General features: G+C 44.5%; 1 protein-coding gene across 3 annotated transcripts in view; it reads right to left on the bottom strand.

Annotated features, from left to right (window-relative positions):
* The window catches only part of SLC14A2 (solute carrier family 14 member 2), a 469281-nt gene that overhangs the window by 8875 nt on the left and 441305 nt on the right, over positions 1–19101 (bottom strand). For all 3 annotated transcript variants that reach the window (XM_038543386.1, XM_038543384.1, XM_038543385.1), the window contains 5 exons: positions 18381–18559; positions 12715–12895; positions 11534–11723; positions 7079–7207; positions 2651–2843 (listed from right to left, as the gene is read on the bottom strand). In XM_038543386.1, the coding sequence (XP_038399314.1) occupies positions 2651–2843; positions 7079–7207; positions 11534–11723; positions 12715–12895; positions 18381–18554 (867 nt within the window). In that variant the 5' untranslated portion in view covers positions 18555–18559. The remainder of the gene's footprint in view (positions 1–2650; positions 2844–7078; positions 7208–11533; positions 11724–12714; positions 12896–18380; positions 18560–19101) is intronic.

Genomic DNA, 19101 nt, shown 5'->3' on the forward strand with positions numbered 1-19101 from the left:
GTGGGGAAGGTGTGAAGGGCAGTAGGGTGTGCATGGAAATTTACTGAGCCCCAGGCCCCTTCCTGCTCTCTATTCCAGACAGTTCTCCAGTAACAACAGGCCTGACAAATAAAAAGGAAGTCACTCCCATGGTTGGTTTAAAGAAAAGGAGATCAGAGGTGTGGGGATCTGCATGGTGGGGACGAGAAGGAGCCGAGTGTCGGAGTAGTGGCATGTCGGGGAGCTCAGACGGTGGGCTTGGGCTCCTGTGGATTTGCGTCCTGCCACTTTCTGTTTGTTTGTTTGTTTATTTATTTTTTAAGATTTTATTTATTTATTCATGAGAGACACAGAGAGAGAGAGAGAGAGGCAGAGACACAGGCAGAGGGAGAAGCAGTCTCCATGCAGGGAGCCCGATGTGGGACTCGATCCGGGGTCTCCAGGATCAGGCCATGGGCTGAAGGTGGCGCTAAACCGCTGAGCCACCCGGGCTACCCTGTTTATTTTGAAGATGAACAAGAAGCATCTCTTGCCCGTGGCTATGTCCCTTCCGTATTCCCCTTGGTGCTGGACTGCACAGCCTCATAGTGGGGGTGGGTAGGGTCTCCGTGGGCCCTTCCCTCTGGCAGTGCCACATGCCCCTGCTGCTGTCACTTGGACCCTGCCCTGAGGGGACAGCAGGTCTGGGCCCCTAAGACAATATGCCTAACTGCCAGATGAGGATCCCTCTGGGTCCTAGCAGAGTTAGGGTTTTACCCCTGCTCCCACTGCTGTTTTCCACTTGAGAGGGTGGGCTTTCCCTTCAATGCAGGGCACTGTCTTTTCCATCCTCTTGGATTTAGGCCCTAACCCTGACTCTAATCCTACTCCTGCCTTGGGCCCCAGACAAACTTTAAAATGACAAAATCTTCAAAATTTTTGCAGCAGCATCTGCAGTAGGGGCAGGGAAGCCTTTCCTTTTCTGATGGTTTCAGAGCCGAGTGTGGCCAGCCCTGGAGGACCTGTGCTGCCTGCCTCGCCCTGGGAGTGGTGGCCCTGGAGCTCAGCACATGGCAGCAGGGTCATGCTGGGTATTTAAATATGTAGACAATGGGCTTCGCTGGGTAGTAGGGGCTCAGGAATCAGACTGCATAAACAGGATTAAGGACATAGGTTATGTCTACAAGCATTCAAAAGGCAATCCTGGAAACAATATTCTGAATTACTCTAAAAAGGTGAGCTAGAACCAATGGGTGAAAGATGGAGGGGGATGGATTTCTGAGGAAGGTAGAGAATACTCCAGCACTTAATAAAGAGACCCAGAGAGGAGGGGTGGACTGCACTGAGAAGCAGAGGGTTTTGCCTCCCTGTGGTTGCTCCCGGGAGGTGCCTGTCCTGCCTGGGACGAAGTGGGTAGCAGTCACAGCCTGGGCTCTGCATCAGGCCGCCTGGGTTTTATGCTCAGGCACACAAGCTGCAGTTGGACCCTGGTCAGCTAACCCTCTCTGTGCCTTAGTTTTGTCATTTGTGAACAGGGATAATGGTAAAAGTTAACAGCATTGGGCTATTATGAGGGTTGGTTAAACGATTTCAGAAGCCAAGGGCTTGGAACAGTGTCTGGTATGTCACAAGCTTGCCTTAGCGTGAGCTCTTGGCGATCTATGTTGTCCATTAACAAGGCCAAATGTTGCAATTCTATATATGTAATCTTATGTTAGATTTTTATTATATCGCCTCATCTCTGGTGTCTAGACATCAGTAGAATAAATGAATATGTACGCTTATGATAGTTGGATATAAAGCAGAGTTTCTCAACTTCAGTATTATTGTCATTTGGGGCTGGATAATTCTTGTGACAGGGAGGGCTGTCTTGTGCATAGTAGGATATTTATCGGCATCCCTGGCTTCTACCTACTTGATCCCAGTAGCACCCCTCCCCTCAGTTAAGATGATTAAAAATATATCTGCAGACATTTGCCCTCTCAGGAGGACAAAATCACCCCTTCCTGAGAGCCACTGATACGGAAAGTACATTAAAACTCATCCCCATTTTCTACTGATGATATCTTTAAAATTCTAATTTTCTTTCCTTTTCTGTTTTTTTTTTTTTTAAGATTTTTAAATTTATTCATTGGAGACACAGAGAGAGAGAGGCAGAGACACAGGCAGAAGGAGAGGCATGCTCCTCTCTGGAAGCTCAATATGGGACTCAATTCTGGGACTCCAGGATCACGACCTGAGCCAAAGGTAGATGCTCAACCACTGAACCACCCAGGTGCCCCAAAATCCTAATTTTCAACACTTATTTTAGTGTCTTGCCTCTTCCCCCAACCATCCATCTTATTCTCCCTGAACCCCACCATTGTGTATTATCAATTTAGCACTTGTCTGTGAGCTTGTTTACTGTGTTTCCCTGTGTGGAGTGGACACTTCAAAAGGGCAGACAGCTTGTTGTCCTCTTACTCCCTTATTCCTAGTGTCTGATAAAGTTCCCGGCACATAACAGGTCTTCAATAAGGGTTTGGTAAAAGAACCTATGGAGGCGGCAGCAGCCCTTCCCTGTCCTATCCTCTCCCATGACGATCATCTGGTGGAGATGCACCTAGAGAAACAGGGAACCTAGGTAATCCACAGGCTGGTTATCAAGAAGGTGTGTGGTGGAAGCAAGGTCACCTGTCATTGGGGCACTTACCAAGGACATCTCCATCTCTGACCAGGTGATATTGGGCACTGAAGAAATGGGCTGCACGAGCGTCGTGGGGAAGAAGAGGTTGTAGTGGCCTGTGGCTGCCAGGTACAGGGTCACGGCTATGTTGAAGGGAAGTGTGAAGACCGGGAGGTCCCACCTACTGAAGATGGAATTCAAGGCACTGGAAAGAAGTGGGCTGAAGATAAGAGAGACAAAGGGTGAATCCATGCTCATCCTTAGGTCTACATTGTCTCTTTAGCTCTGGCCACAGTGCCACCCACTGTCCCCGTCTCCTTGGCATGGCCATTCCTGGCTCCTTGGAGACTCTAGTGGCCCATTTATCTGAGGCTGGGAATAAGGTGTTCAATTTAGGGGTGAATCTTTGAGAAACAAGTTTTTTAAAGTATTATAATTTGTTTCAAATAGTAAACTTTATAATTTAGATCTTTCCTTATTTCTTAAACCAAGAAAACGAAACAAAATGTCATCCTTAGAAAATATCATGCATTGCCTTTGAGATGTACAACATCATCAATATCATTGAGATGTACGTATCCTGGGCTATGATAACGTTTTGAAGTCTGGCCCTGTAGGAGGTGGCTGTTATGGCACAAATAGGTAATGCGTGGTCCTGGATTCAGCTGAAGTGCCTTGAGCAACTCTGGAAGTCATCACATGAAGATGGAGCCTTCAGTTGTTTGTGCCCTCTTTCTTCTTGGCGTCTTCCTTAGGAAGAGCATGCATTTTGGAGACAGATGGAGCTGGGTGCAAATCCTAATGCTTATACTAACAAGCTGAGTGAGCTACATCAGGTAATGACTCTCCTCGAACTTTAGTTTTCTTGAAGGTATCAGCCACTGCAGACACCTGACACCCTGCGTCTTCCACACCCGGTAAACTGCTAGACAAAACATGAAGTCACATGATCTGGCGGACCGGTCTACCTTGATGACCATGGGTGTCCAATGGGCATTTAAGACTGCCTGAAAAACTTACCACACAGCCCTGGCAGACTAACTCTCCAAATTGCTGAGACAACTATTTCACATTTTCACTTTCTCCTCAAACCTTCACTAGCTGCTTCCCTTTAGTTGAGCACCTTGCTCGACTTCATTAAAAAGGATAGAAATGATGAGATGCAAGATGCCTCATTTTTCCCAATCATAAGCTCCACACACTCTAATGGCCCGGCTCCCACAAACTTTCTCTCTGCCTTTGTCATATAATGAAACTGTCCCTCCTTCTTTATTGGGCCAATTCTTTTTCTTGTACTTCAGGATCCAATCTGTCTCTAAGGCTTCACTCCTGCAGCCTCAGTCTCCCCTTTTCCCCTACATCATTCTTGTAAGTCTACAACAAGAACGTACACATTCTCCTCCTCTAACTCGATGTCCCCTTCAGCTAGTTTGCCCCATTTTTCTGCTCCCCTTCATAGCAATTACTCCTCAGGAGATGGCTATGCCCAATCTTTCCTACCCCTTTCTTTCCTGAACCTACTCCCATCTGGTGTGTGTTCTCCCCATACCACGAAGTGGCTCCTGTCCACTTCACCAATGACATTGATCTTGCCAAATCTATGGCCGTTCCCTGCTCCCTTCATTTGACAGCTGGATGCTCCAATGGGACTGACGTACTTTCTGTCTGGGTTATCAGCACACTGCCCTTTCTTAGCTTTTCTTCCCGCTTCTCCAGCCACTCCTTGTCATCTGTTCTTTGTGGTTCTTTCCTTCTTCGGCTAGGCATCTAACTATTGGAAGATCCTATGGCTCTGCCTTGGGTCTTCTCTTTCTTAATCTTCTTTTTCTGAGTGATATCCTTTAGTTAAATGGACAAAATATCTTCCATATGTTTCTACCCTCCAAGTCTTGAATGTATCACAAAGTTTTGGATGTTACTTTGTCAACATATCTCTTTGGAATTTAAAGACTAATAATTATGTCTGACAGAACTCTTGATTTGTGCCCTGTCTCCCACCACTAGCCTGTTTTTCTCTTAGTCTTGTCCATCAAACCAAGTGCTCAGGCAAACTACAGGAGTCTACTGGATTTTCTTTTCTCCCCACCCGCCCTGCACACCACAGCCTCCCAGCGAGTCTTGTTGCCTACACCTTCTTTAAAATATATTCCAAGCCCAACCACTTCTCACCACCTTCCTGTGTGTCTACACAGACCATTCTCATTTCTCTGTGAGTTCCAGACGATGCTTCCAGCATCCACTCTTGCTCCAGCTAAAATCCATTCTCCACATGGCAAGACAAGTGGTTTGTTTAAATGTAAACCCTATCCTATCACATCTTTGCCTAAAACCCTTTAGCTGCTTCTCATCACAGTTGTAATAAAATCAAAAAGCTTACTGGATCCTCAAAGCAAATGGAATCTAGGTCTCACTTACTTTTGCCCTCCTTTCCTGCCACTTCTCTTTGTTCACAGGGGGCAAGCCCCTCTCTGGTTTTATTTCCTGAACACAGACACTCCTTTGTTGGGGTCTGCACATGCCACTGCTTCTGCCTGCAGCATCCTGTACCAGATGTCCAGACAGCAGCTGCCCTTTATCATTTAGGTGAAAGCGTTAATGTGCCCTCTATGAAGTGGCCTTCCCTGACCACTCATGTCTGGAATCACCCTCTGTCCCCTCACCCTGTTTGCCTTTCCTCACAGTGCTTTTATCAAATCTTGACATGTTCTTTTTATTCAACTAGTTGGGGGGCATTATTTCTATCTTTGTCAAGAATTACATAAACTCTAAGAGGATGGAGGCCATTTCTTGTTCACAAGAATAGTCCCTGCACATAGCAGGCACTCAGCTAATATTTGTTTGTTGGATAAACCTGGAAAATGGCATTCCTAATACCTACCTTACGGGTTTTAGGTTCTACATGAATAGATTAGCGAACACACTGAAACAGCAGCACAGAGTTGGATGCTGGATGGTTTTTTGTCTTTTAACCTGGGGAGTGGGGGTGGGGGTGGGGACACTAGAGACACACTGCCACCTATTGCAGCCTGGCCATGCAGCTTCTGGGAGGCTTCATCTGTGTTGTTGTAAACCACAGGGATGCAAATGAAGATAAGGTCTGCTACTCCTTACAAGGGAGCAGGTGGGGGGCACTGAGAAAAATCTCCACAGAAATGACTGCTATAGCTTCTGGTCCGAATGGTTTCATAAAGACAGAAACCCTAAGAAGAAACTTGAATTGCTCAGAATGCTCAACGTAGTAATTCATTTACAAGTACTCCTAAAAAATAATACAACAATACTTAAACTAAATTAAATTAACGGGTTTTATTTATTTATTTATTTATTTATTTATTTATTTATTTATTTATTTTTTAAATTTTTATTTATTTATGATAGTCACACACACACACACACACACACACACACACACACACAGAGAGAGAGGCAGCGACATAGGCAGAAGGAGAAGCAGGCTCCATGCACCAGGAGCCTGACGTGGGATTCGATCCCGGGTCTCCAGGATGGCGCCCTCGGCCAAAAGCAGGCGCTAAACCGCTGCGCCACCCAAGGATCCCAAGCTAACAGGTTTTAGAAACTCTAGAAACCGAAGAAAGATATGTTCTAAGGAGAGATGTTAAAAATGAGTCAGCATGTCTCGGAGCTGCAGGGCACGGTCTGGAGGACATGGGACACCTCAGGCTCCTGTCCTTTGGTACTGGGGCACAGGAGTGATAAAAGCCTCAGGCACCACAGACAGGCCACAGATGCAGGGTGAGCTAAGGCCTAGCATGCCCCTGGTCTCCACCAATATTTGTTTCCAAGACCCTTCCTCCTGACTTTTTTATTCCTTTGCAAAATGAGGTGACTGCACAGCAAGATCTTAACTGATGCTTCTTGTTCAAAGATTCTATGCTTTCACTACCGATAGTCTGCTCCAAGAGAGCTCCGATTCTGTCACAAACGAGTTTATAGCTTTATCACCTTGCTGAGGCCACGGTGTAGATGATTCCCACGTAGCCTGGAGTTTTATAGTTGCAGACTCTGGGTTCATCATCAAAAACTTTGTAAAAATACGATCTGGGGTTAAGTTACTTAACCTCTTCATGACTTGGTCTTCCCTTCTGTAAACTGGGGACAATTATAACCTGACCTGACTTAGCATTGTGCCTGGCTTGTAGGAAATACTCAATAAATGTTAGCCTTTATTATTAAAACTATAATTCAAGGAAGATTATTAGCACAATAAAAAAAACCTGTGCTCATTTCTGCTCTAAAGGGTCTCTCTTATTCCGAAATAAAAAAATGATCTGATCTGCTTTGTTGCAACCAAATTCATGGATTTTCACTGTGTCTTGTGGGACAAGCCAGCCTATGAAGCACTGGGCTCCAGGAGGGTTCACGTCTCTGTCAGGTGTAAGACACAACAACTTGGGGCCCTGTGGGTCTGTGAGCAGAAAGAATGAGGTGTCTTACCAGGTCATGGCTGTGAAGGTCACAGGAATCAGAAGCCACCAGTAATAGTCCAATTTCTCAGAGAACACAGCCACCAGCAGTCCCACCAGCATCCCGTTGTACCCATGGAGGCCAGAGGCGATGGCAGACCTGGGGTTGGGGGCAGTTACTTTGCATTTGAATTTGGTGGTGCTTATAGGGATTCCCCATCCTCCCCCCCACCCAGTACTCCCAGAAAAAAGTCAGCTTACTCCTGAATGAATGTTGGGCAGTCACATAGCTGCCAGCACCTTCCTAGATACACCCCCTCCCCACAGACCTGATTACCCTGCCATTCTAGGATTAAGTCTCTTCACTGCTTCTGAGCTCTCCCCTTGGCTTCTCAGGGGGGTTTCAGATGGCTAAATATAGTGGGAGATCTAATAGATACCTGAGCTATGACACTGGGGAAGGTGTGTGTGTGTGTGTGTGTGTGTGTGTGTGTGTGTGTAAGTGTGTAGGAGACAGGGAGGAGAGAGGAAGAGAAGAGGGAGGAGATCCCGCACTGCGTGAGGCTGTAATTGTCACCTGGCCTCTCCTGGAGGACAATGCATCCCTAAGTGGATGTGCAGGTGCCTCTCCCCATGGCAGGGCAGGCAGGGCCCTGGAGGTTGGAGAATCCAAGCCTGAGTCTATCCTTTCTTTTCATCTCATCTGGGAAGTCTACATGCACCTAAACTTCCCTCCCTGATGCTGATAAACACTGCCCTTGCCCATAGCTCTGCTGGCTGGGGGAATGGGGAGTGGGGCGAGGGATGGACTGGGCCAGGCCCTGAAGACCCCTGCCTGAGCTTGAGCTCTGTGTGCGGCACTCTGTCCCCCTGTCCCTGACTCGAAGTTGCCTGGGCTGCAGCTCGTCTGTCTGACATCAGTGTGACCACAGGCAATGTCTGTTGTGGAATGCACATGTGCCAATGTTAGAGCTCCTCCCCCACTCACTGTCTGCATCCAGTGGAGGCCATGGCTGAGGTCTGGAACGAGGGGAGCTCTCAGCTCTGGAGGGGCCAGGAGATGGGCTCAGCTAGACTGGGGGGAATGGGGAGTCTCTGGACAGTCACCGAAAAAGCTGAACATGAGACACTTGTGGGAGACACTTGTATGGGCCTCTGGACAGTATGTGGGGGGTGCTGCTCCCGAGGCCAGGATCATATGGGGCAGCTGGAGATAGGCAGGGGGCTGGCGGGCAAGACCCTTGGGGTCCAGAACGTCTTCAGGACTAGATAATCTCTCTGTAAATAAGAAACCCATGTTTGGGAAAACAATTATTTTTAAGTGTGTTTGCAGTTTAGCTGTATTTTCCCATTTCTGGTCAGCATTAGTAGCATTTAGTACTTTTTTGGTTTTAAGACTGGTTGCTTCAGGCAAACTGAGAAAAGCCCACTAGGGGCTGTCCTGTAGCCCTAGGGGCAAGGTGTAGTGGGAACAGTAGGAATTAAACAAGGGAGCACAGGGGAGACAAAATTAGGGCGACATCCATAGCTGCCCCTCCCTGGGGAAGTTCACTCCCAGAACACTTCTCTACTCACCCTTTAGAGGCCTATTGGCTTGGCTGTCAAAATGAAACCCATGACCTTACGTCCCCCTCTGACTATCAAGGATATAAAATTAGGTTTAACCCTGGTGCCAAGAAGGTGTTGGCGAGGACTACATCCCATCAGGACGGTGCAGCAGTAGTGTCGCTGACCTGAAGCTCCTCTCTGGGAAGTGGCCTCTGGGCCAGTGGGGGCAAGGTAGCAGGGATAAGGGGAGACATAGGGCTGGTGGAGGAGGCAACGGGGAATAAGACTGGTGGACAGGAAAGAGGGGTGGTCAGGGGGATGGGGGTTGGAGAGTAGGGGTGGTGGGGAGGGATGGTAGAGGTTGTGATGAGAACATGTGGCCGTGTCCATGCTTTGTTGGGGACAGTGGTGACATCAGGATTCCCTGGAAAGATGTGTGCGTGGATGCTGTAGGGCTCCTAGAGCTTTGAAAGTATGGTGTCAGACACGGTCTTGGCCTATCAGCAATGAAGCTGGAATCTTTTCGAGTCACTGTAGTAGCATGTGGAGCATTCAGAATGGACTTCCCGTCCCGAACATGCTTAGAACATTGTCCGGGAGAGAAGACTCAGAAAACTATTGGAGAACTGTCCCATAGAGTTATTGAGATATGTTCTGCAGTTATCCAGTGAGAAAGGAGGGTTCAGAGAGCACTGGGGTAAATCAGGGGTGGCTCCCTGGAGGAGGAGAGATTTGAAACAATGGATTAGATAGAGGCAAAAGTGCTCGATCGGGAAGAGTGCGATGCTGAATGGGAGACATGTTGGGGCCCATCAGAGAGAGCTTTGGAAGCCAAACAGGCCCATTCTTGTCTTAGCAAAGATGTTTGGGAGGACTTGGCAGGCATGGTTTGTGTCTCCGCTGTAATTTTGATGTCCGTGAAGCAGCTCTCTGAACGGCCTGGCAAGTTTTCCAGTTGATCATAATTGGGAGGAAAGTCAGAGATTCAGACAGTCAGTGCAGGAAGAGACTCTGGCTCCTCGAAGGTGAGCCAGTAAGTCACAAATCTCACAGATGAGGACGATGGGGCTAGGAGGGGCTGCCCATGAGAAGTAGGAATAGGGAACCTAGTGGTTGAAAGAGAGACACAAAATCCTGGCTGGTGCCTGTTTTTTCTGTCACTGCACTCCAAAGAATTTGGTCTCTCAGTCATCCAATTTGGATTGGCCTCCCGGGTTGCTAGACTTGGAGTGGTCCCCCAAGGCCACCTGAGAGATGAATGAAAGGCTTCTCAGGGGAGACAAGCTGACTCACAAATTTGCCTTGGTGGCATCTGGAATGTCAGGTGGGCCTGGAGGAGGTGTGATGTTGGTTTCAACACCATTAACTCTGATTACTCCCCACTCCCTGGGTTCACCAGGGTGCCTCTGGCCTTGCTGTTCATGGTGTCTATGTGACACGGAGAGTGTGACCTCAACTTAGGAGATGCAGGCCAAGTGTCCCGGCCCGAGCCCTGCTTCCCACTGACTGTGGCACCTTAGGTGAACACCTTGCCCTCCACAGTCTCTTTCTCTCACTTGGGAAGTGTGGATCCTCCTACCTTCACTGTCTGCCTTGGGAAGTGGCGGTGAGAATCACATGTAACAAGGCATGACAGTGCTTTTCAATCTTTTTCACAGTGACCCACAGAGGGAATATATTTGATAGCACGACCCAGTTCTCTCTTTCTCTCTACATATACACCTCCCCCACATACACAACACATCCCAACATTAATGAAACAAAAATTTCACAGAATATCTACTACATACGGATTACTCTAATCTGTTTTATTTTATCCTAGTATTTTGATTTAAAAAAATACTGCTGACAATTAATTTGTGATCCACAAATGGATCAGAATCCCCTCCCCCCAAAGAATATAAAAAATAGTGAAAGGGAATAAAGGGGAGAGGAGAAAAAATGAGTGGGAAATATTAGAAAGGGAGACAGAACATGAGAGACTCCTAACTCTGGGAAACGAACAAGGGGTGGTGGAAAGGGAGGTGGGCAGGGAGTGGGGGTGACTGGGTGACGGGCACTGAGGGGGGCACTTGATGGCATGAGCACAGGTTTTATGCTATATGTTGGCAAATTGAACTCCAATAAAAAAAATATGTAAAAAAAAAGAATCCCCCCCAAATTGAAAAACACTAAAAATATGGGCATTCCCAAACTTCTCTGATGATCAGAAGCATCCAGAAGGATCTTGTTAAAAACATCCCCTCCCTGGCCCACTGAATGGGACTGTCGCAGGGAATAGAAGGGGTTGGCCTGAAGAAGACATGTTTCTTAACAGTCAGCCCAGATGATTCTAGCCATCAGGAAAGTTTGAGAACTGTTGGAACAGTGTCGGGCAAAGTCTGTGGAAACGGTCAAGTTACATAAAATACTACTTGTTGTTGTTCCTGGACTCTGCAGCCCCTCCTCTAGCTGCCTCCTGCCTCTGCACCATCCTTCCTCTTGTCCTTTCCTCCTCTCTTCCACATCCCATGTTTCCAGCTCAAAGGCTGCCTCCTCTCATCCCCTTCCACCCTCAGAGATGTCTGTCTTTTCTGAGCTTTCTGGTACATACTGTCTCATGTTATTCTGAGATATTTCTTGCCAGTTCCTCATCTTCCCTCAACTAGATGGTAGGCTCCATGAGGGAAGAACCGCTTAAGTGTTCCTCTGCACCTGCCTCCCAGGGAGGGTTTCTAGAAGGATCTACAGTTCAAAGGAGCCCAGTGCTGTCACTTGCTGTGAGCAAAGGAGTAGTTTAATTCTGTTTGATTCTGTAGAGGCCTCCAGTGACCTGTTGAAAGTTGATCTTCAGGAGACTTTGGGCAGGCTGGTAGGATAAGGTTGGCTGACTACTCAAGTAAACACTTCTCTACCTGTCTACCTTAAGACCCCACGACCACCAATGACAGGGACCCACCTGTCCTGGTTCAGGGCGAGGGCAGTTAAGGTTGAGACCACTGCCCCTAGGCCCCCAGCAATTGTCCACCAGGGATTCTGGATCAGGAGCCCTATGAAGATGATGAGTCCACTGAGAGGGTTGTTGACAAACATCACCTGAGCAGTTCCCCTCAGGACCCAGTCTGTGAACTGCATGGCCAGGGGCTTATCTGAAAGAGATAGGCAGAAGTATCAGCAGGGGGCAGCCGGTACTTCTCTGCTGGACCACTGGTTGGCATGGCAACCAAGGCAAACAGGGATGCAGAAGCCAGGACATTTGTCTCATTTGGCCTGCCACCCCCCCCCCCCCAGCCTGAGTTTCTGAGTGGCCAGGCAATCAGTCCACAGTGGGTGTGTTTTTGCCATACAGACTGAGGCACCGTGCTGAGACCAATTTAACGCCGTTCCAGCCATCAGCTTGGTTGGCACGGAAGCCTCAGGAGCATTCCAAAGGAAATTTATTGGTCCAAGGGAAAGGATGAGGAGGGAAGGAAACTCTCTTTTCGTGTTGCAGTGTATGACTCAGTTGAAAGCTGGTATCTGAGCAGCAAAGACAGTAGTCTAGAGAAAAGACGTTGCAAAAGAAATGATATTAGTCCAGCTGTGGAATCAGTATTGAATTAGGATGTGGAGGAAGCCAGGTCTAGAAGAGAGGACATACATTCTGCCTCAGTCTCTGGCTTGGTTTCTAGGACAGCCTACAGGTGTGGGTAGGGAGGGTAGGGGTGTTTGTTGCAGTATTTAATTGAGGGAAACTAGGAGAAGAAGGACATTGAAAGGAGAGAATGAATGCTAGAGCATGAGGGAGGGTGAGGTCAATATTTTCTTGGCACATAATAAGTGGCTGTGGAACCAGGGAAGGAACAGCCATTGGGAAATGGCTCATACGTTGCTAAAGTGGTCGTACTGTACCTACTCCATGTAGGGGCAAAGAATTAGTTCAAAGAACTAAAATCAGTGAAGTGTATTTAATTCTGAAACCATGGGAATTCCAAGTCATTAGGGTACATTCGATCCACCCACAGCCAACTCAGGGTGAGAGCACTCCAGCTGAGAGTCTTCTCCATGAGTGAGCAAAGGAGCAGCATCCTCCACCCAGGCCCAAGGGGGGTGCTGTCTCCCAGGCCAGCCTGGCTGCTTCTTCCTGGGGCATCTGTTTACCTTTCAGCCAGTTCCTGCACTCCTTCATCTCCCCTGTGAGGTAGCCCACTGCTTGGAAGAGGCTGATGCCCCCCATGCCTGCAGAGCCCCGATGGGCTGCCCCGCTTTCTCTCCTTTTACTCCTTTCACTGGGCTTTTCCATTTTTACAATATGGCTGTCTTCATTGGATGACCGGAGATCCTTTTAAGAGAAACCATGACAAACTATCAGATAATACAGCTTTTTGAGGGCAGGGGTATTTGGGGATATGGAAGCTTGTCAGGTGTTCTGATAAAGATAAATGATCCTAAGACACCTGTCCACTCTCTATTGCTGTCCAGAGTGCTGCACGCAGGCCAGCTCTTCCAGGATTGTGTACGTTATTTTTTCCAGACTAATGTTGGGAAATGAATAAAATAAATAGAATTGCAAAGAAAACAGTTACTTTATATAGTATATATACTTTATATACTTTTTAAAAAGTATATATATATATATATATATATATATATATATATGCAAAAGTATATATATATATACTTTTTAGCTTGTGATAGACATACAGGTATGGCCAATCCAATAACTATTATAATTTCAAAGTAACAATGAGTGAATATGTGAGGCCTTCTCACCCCAACTCAGGGCAACCTTACAGGGCCACCTGAGATCCAAATCTCACCATAGGATTGCCTGGGGCCTTTATCGCCCAACTCTTCCTTTATAGCCCAACTTCTCCTTCTGCCTAATCCTGCTGCCCTTCCTCCTCTACAAGTATTGACCCCAAAGGCACATCCCAGTAGAGTTCCTACATGCAAATCTCTACCTCAAAGTCAGCCTCTAGGGGAACCCAACCTGTGACAATGGCCACAATCTCAGGTAATACTGATAGAGCTGTTGTTTATTTGCTATGTTTATAATTCAAATAAGTGCTTAAGTTCACTGGAAGTTAGTGAAATACAGATAAATTATTCTCCCCATCCAAGCTCAAACCCCCTCAATTCTATTTGCGGACCCCTTGGTCAGGAGTACTTGTTCTAAAACTACACTATCCTATAGCATAGCCAATAGGACATATCACTATTGAGCTCTTAAAATGTGGCTAATCTGAATCAAGATGGTCTCTAAGTGGATTTTGAAGACTTAGTATGAAAAGAGAATGTGTAAAATATCTCAATGATACTTTATACTGATTATATGATAAAATAACAATATTATATATATCCATATATATTAGGCTAAATAAAATATAGTATTAAATTAATTTTACCTTCTTTTTACTTTAAAAAATGTGGTTAATAGACATTTAAATATACATATGTGGCTCACATTATATTTCTATTATATACTGATGGTCTATAGTCCTCCTTATATTAAGATTTCAGTGTCTGGAGGATACTAGTGGAAGTGATAGAGTAAGGATCTCCACAAATTCTCCTTCATAAAGGCAATATAATTGGCCCAGGGCGCGATCCTGGAGACCCGGGATGGAATCCCACATCGGGCTCCCGGTGCATGGAGCCTGCTTCTCCCTCTGCCTGTGTCTCTGCCTCTCTCTCTCTCTCTCTGTGACTATCATAAATAAATAAATAAAAATTAAAAAAAAAAGAAAGTCAAAGGTTTAAAAAAAAAAAGGCAATATAAATTCTTTTCTAGTGCACATGGAACCTTCTCCAATACACAGCATATGTTAGGCCATAAGATAAGTAAAATATTTTTACTGGTAAAAAAGTATCAGTAAAGTTAAAGGCATTGAAATAATACAAAGTATGTTCTCTCTTGTTTTAAAGATTTTATTTTTTGTAATCTCTGTGCCCAATGTGAGGCTTGAACCCACAACCTCAAGATCAAGGGTTGTACACTCTACCAACTGAGCCAGCCAGGTGCCTCCAAAGTATGTTCTCTGACCATGATGGTGTGAATTTAGAAATCAAAAGCAAAAGGAAATTTGGGAGATAATGTGGCAATTAAACAACATGCTCCTAAATAATCAATGGATCACAGAGGCAAACAGAAGAGAAATTAGAAAAATACTTTGAGATGAATGAAAAAAAAAAAAAAACCCCACAACATACTAAAACTTATGGGATACAGCTAAATCAGTGTTTGAAGGAAATTGTAGGTATGAAGACCTTTGTGAAAAAAATGAAATATCCTGTGTCAACAACCTAACATTTCACATTAAGAAACTAGAAAAAAAACAATGGACTAAACCCAAAGCAAGTAGAAGGAAGGAAATAATAAATATTATCATGAAAATAAATGAAATAGAGAAGAAAAAATATAGAAAATCCATGAAACTAAAAGACGGTTAATTGCAGTTGTCAAAATTGACCAACCTTTAGCTAGACTGACCAAGGAAGAAAGAGAAGATGGAAATTACCAGAATCAGAAATGAAAGAGGAGACATTAATATCAACCTTCAAGAAATAAAAAGGGTTATAAGGAAATGGATTCTAAAGAAATGAATAATTGTATGTTAACAGATCAGTTAACCTAGATGAACTGGATACATTCTTAGACAGGTACCATACAATCAAGCCTACTCAAGAAGAAACAGAAAATCTGAACTGACTTATAATCAAGGAAATGACTGAATTAGTAGAACAAAAACAAAAACAACAAATAAAACATTTCCTACAAAGAAAATCCCAAATTCAGTTGGCTTCACTTGCACATTCTGCCAAATCTTTAAAGAATTAATAACATTTTTCAAAGCCTAGAAGAGAAGGCAACACTTTCTAATACATTCTATGAGACTAGTACTACCCTAACACCACAGCCAGACAAAGACATCACAAGAAAGAAAATCACAGATCAATCTGCTTTGTAAATATAGGTGCAAAATTTCTTGACAAAATACTACCAAGCCAGATTCAGTAACATATAAAAAGAATTATATGGCCAAGTAGGATTTATTCTCAGAATTCAAGACTGTTTCAACACACAAAAAAACTATAATTATTAATATTAACCTAATGAAAGAAAAAACCCCACAAGATTATCTCAATAGACACAGAAAAATCCCTTGAAAAATTCAACAATCTTTCCTGATAAAAACTTTTAACAAACTAGGGACAGAAAGGAAATTCCTCAACTTAATAAAGGGTATCTACTAAAAACCCCAGCTATTATGATAGGTAATGGTGAAAGATGGGATGTTTTCCCTTTAAGATCAGGAACTAGACAAGGATGTTGGTTCTTTTGTCACTTCTATTCAACATTGTACTGCAAGTTCTAGCCTGAGCAACTAGGTAAGAAAAACAAACAAACAAAAGGAACCCAGATTGGAAAGAAAGAATTTAAACTATCTCCATTTGCAGATGGCACATTCTGTTATATGGAAACTTCTTAAAAAATCTATTTAAAAATTCAAAAAACCCCATTAAAGTTAGTGAAGAAATTCAGCAAGTTTCCTGGGTAGAAGATCGATGTACAAAAATCAATTTTATTTGTATGCCTGGGCAATGAACAATCCAAAAATATAAAGAAGAAAACGATTCTATGATAGTATGAAAAATAATAAAATATTTTGGAATGAATTTAACATAAAAGGCTTTGCGTACTAAACTAAAGGTTTTGTACAAGTGTTCTTATACTAGCAACTACAAAACAGCAAAAGGAATTAAAGACCTAAATAAATGGAAATGTATCCTATGTCCATGGATCGGAAGACTTGTTAAAATGGCAATACTCAAGTTCATCTACAGATTTACTACAATCCTTATCAAGATCCCAATTACCTTTTTTTATTTCCTTGCAGAAATTGAAAGTTGGATCCTAAAAGTAATATAGAAATTCAAGGGTCTCAGAATAGATAAAACGATCTTAAAAAGGAAGAACAAAGTTGGAAGACTCATACTCTTCATTTCAAAACTTACTACAAAGCTACAGTAATCAAGATGGCATGCTACTAGCATAAGGATAGACATATAAATCAGTTAAATAAATTTGAGAGTCCAGAAATAAACCCATGCACTGTGGTCAGTTAATTTTTGATGGGAGTGTCAAAACAATTCAATGGAGGAAGAATAGCCTTTTCAATAATAGTGCTGGGACAACTGGATACCTACTTGTAAAAGGTTAAAGTTAGACCCCTACTTGACACCATATATAAAAATTAATTCAAAATGGATGAAAGACTTAAATGTAAGTACTAAAGTTATAAAACTGTTACATAAAAAACATAGGACTAAATCTCCATGACCTTGGATAAGAAAATGGTTTCTTACAGATATGACACTAAATGTGGAAGCAATCTGATAGATAAATCAGACTTAGAATCACAAATTTTGTGCTTCTATCTTTGTGACACTTTCAAGACTGTGAAAAGATCTACAGAGTAGGAGATATTGTTTGTGAATCACATAATTGGCAAGGGTCTAATATCCAGAATATAGAAAGAACTGTTACAACCCCACAATAAAAAGGTAAATAATTCAGTTGAAAAATGGGCAAAGAACTTGAGAAGACATTTTTTCAAGGAAGATATACAACTGGCCAGTAAGCATATGAAAAGATGCTCAACATCAATCGGACATTAGGGAAATACTAATCAAAATCACAGTGAGATGTCAGTTCACCTTCACTTGGGCTATAATAAAAAAACAATGACAAGTTTTGACAAGGAGGTGGAGTGGCAGGACGTGTACACTGCTGGTGAGAATGTTCACTGATGCAGCTACTTTGGCAGTGCCTGAAAATGTTAAACATTAGGTTTATCATATGGTCCAGGAATTCCACTTCTGGATATATACCCAAGAAAAATAAAAACACATGTCTGCACAACACCTTCTGCACAAATGCTCATAGTAGCATTTTTGTGACAGGCAAAAAGGGGAAACACCCAAGTGTCCATCAACTGATGAATGAGTAAATACACTGTAGTATACTCATCCCATGAAATATTGTCTGGCCCTAAAAGGTAACAATGTCCCCGTTCATGCTACAATAAGGATGCTCCTGAAAACATTATGGAAAATGACAGGAGCACTTCACAAAAGCCCATATATTATATGATTCCATTTCCATGAAACATACAGAATAGGTAAATCCAGAGGGATAATAAATAGATTGGCAGTGGCCAGGTGTGGGGGACGGGGAACCGCGGGGTGACTGCTAATGGGTATTCTGTGTTTCTTTTCGAGGTGATGAAAACATTCTGGAATCCACTGGCGGTGATTTTGGTGAACTCTGTAATTATGCTAAGAACCAGTGAAGTGTATACTTTAAAGGGGTGAATTTTATGATATCTAAGTTATATCTCATTAAAAAAAAAAAAAACCTTTAGTGGTCCTGGGTTGCTCTCCATTGTATCAGTTCATGGAGTGTTAAAAGCTAGCATTTGAACACAGGTTTTACTTTAGGGAGACAATAAGGGAAGTCGAGGGGGCAGGTCTAAGGGGAAGGATTTGGGGGCACTGGTTGGAAGACTGGTGTGTGAGTGCGTGCGTTCTCTACCTGTCTTTAAAATCGTCTTGCACACAGAACCCCATTTTCCATCATAAGGCTAAATAGGACCAACCAGGGGTGTGACCTTGTGTTGCCCAGGGGCAGAACCTCCTTGGGCAGTGGCCCTTCCAGGCCATCATGCAACGCATGCCCTGGGAAGCTGGGTCTCCAGTGTCTTTCATCACCCTTCCTCCCCTTCTCTGTACCTGGGAGACCTGCTGGGAGGGAGACTTCTCACCTTTTCCTCAGGCATCTCCAGGAGGGGCAGGGCCGGGTGTGTGTCCTGGGGGCTTGAGGGCCAGCTAGGGTTGGTAAACTCCGACTCATAGAGTTTGTATCTGCTGGAAAGAGGCTCCGGGAGGAGAGGGCTGCGGTGAGTGTGGGACATTTCCCTCAGGGCGTGGTCGCTCATAGGTCCTGCAACCAGAGAGACAAGGGGGACAGAAGTGAGTCAGGACGGGGCCCTGAGGGACGAGGCTGAGGCTGGATGGAGGCCACAGGAGGCACGCGGGTCCGGGCAGATACATGTACGGGACCTCCTGTTGCAGTAGCCACACTGCCAAGGAGGCCTGGGGCCATTCCTCCACCCCTGTGGCCTTACCTTTCAAAATCCCCACATTCTTTCCCCATCCATGGGACAGTCTGTTTCTGCTGTGAAGAGTTCCCTGACCCCTCAGTTACAACAGGTGCCTTTTTTTTTTTTTTTTTTTTTTCTGATCGTGGAAATATTTTTTCTCTACCTTTCATAATATCCGTTGTGCTGTCTTCCTGTAGTAGTTGTAAGTATGCTTTCTCTTTGGTATGCACGGGTGGTTCTGGGTCTTCGAACCCAGTAGGGACCTAAGAGAAACTCATTTTCTTACTTGCTCTGGGGCTTATATTGGTTATGGGCCACCTCAGTGCCTCCCTCTCTTCCCTCTGCCCTCAGTGCCCTTTCCAGCACCTTCCTCTTTTTCCTT

The sequence above is a fragment of the Canis lupus genome, chromosome 7 (genome assembly GCF_011100685.1).
Source record: "Canis lupus familiaris isolate Mischka breed German Shepherd chromosome 7, alternate assembly UU_Cfam_GSD_1.0, whole genome shotgun sequence".
Lineage (NCBI taxonomy): Eukaryota > Metazoa > Chordata > Mammalia > Carnivora > Canidae > Canis > Canis lupus.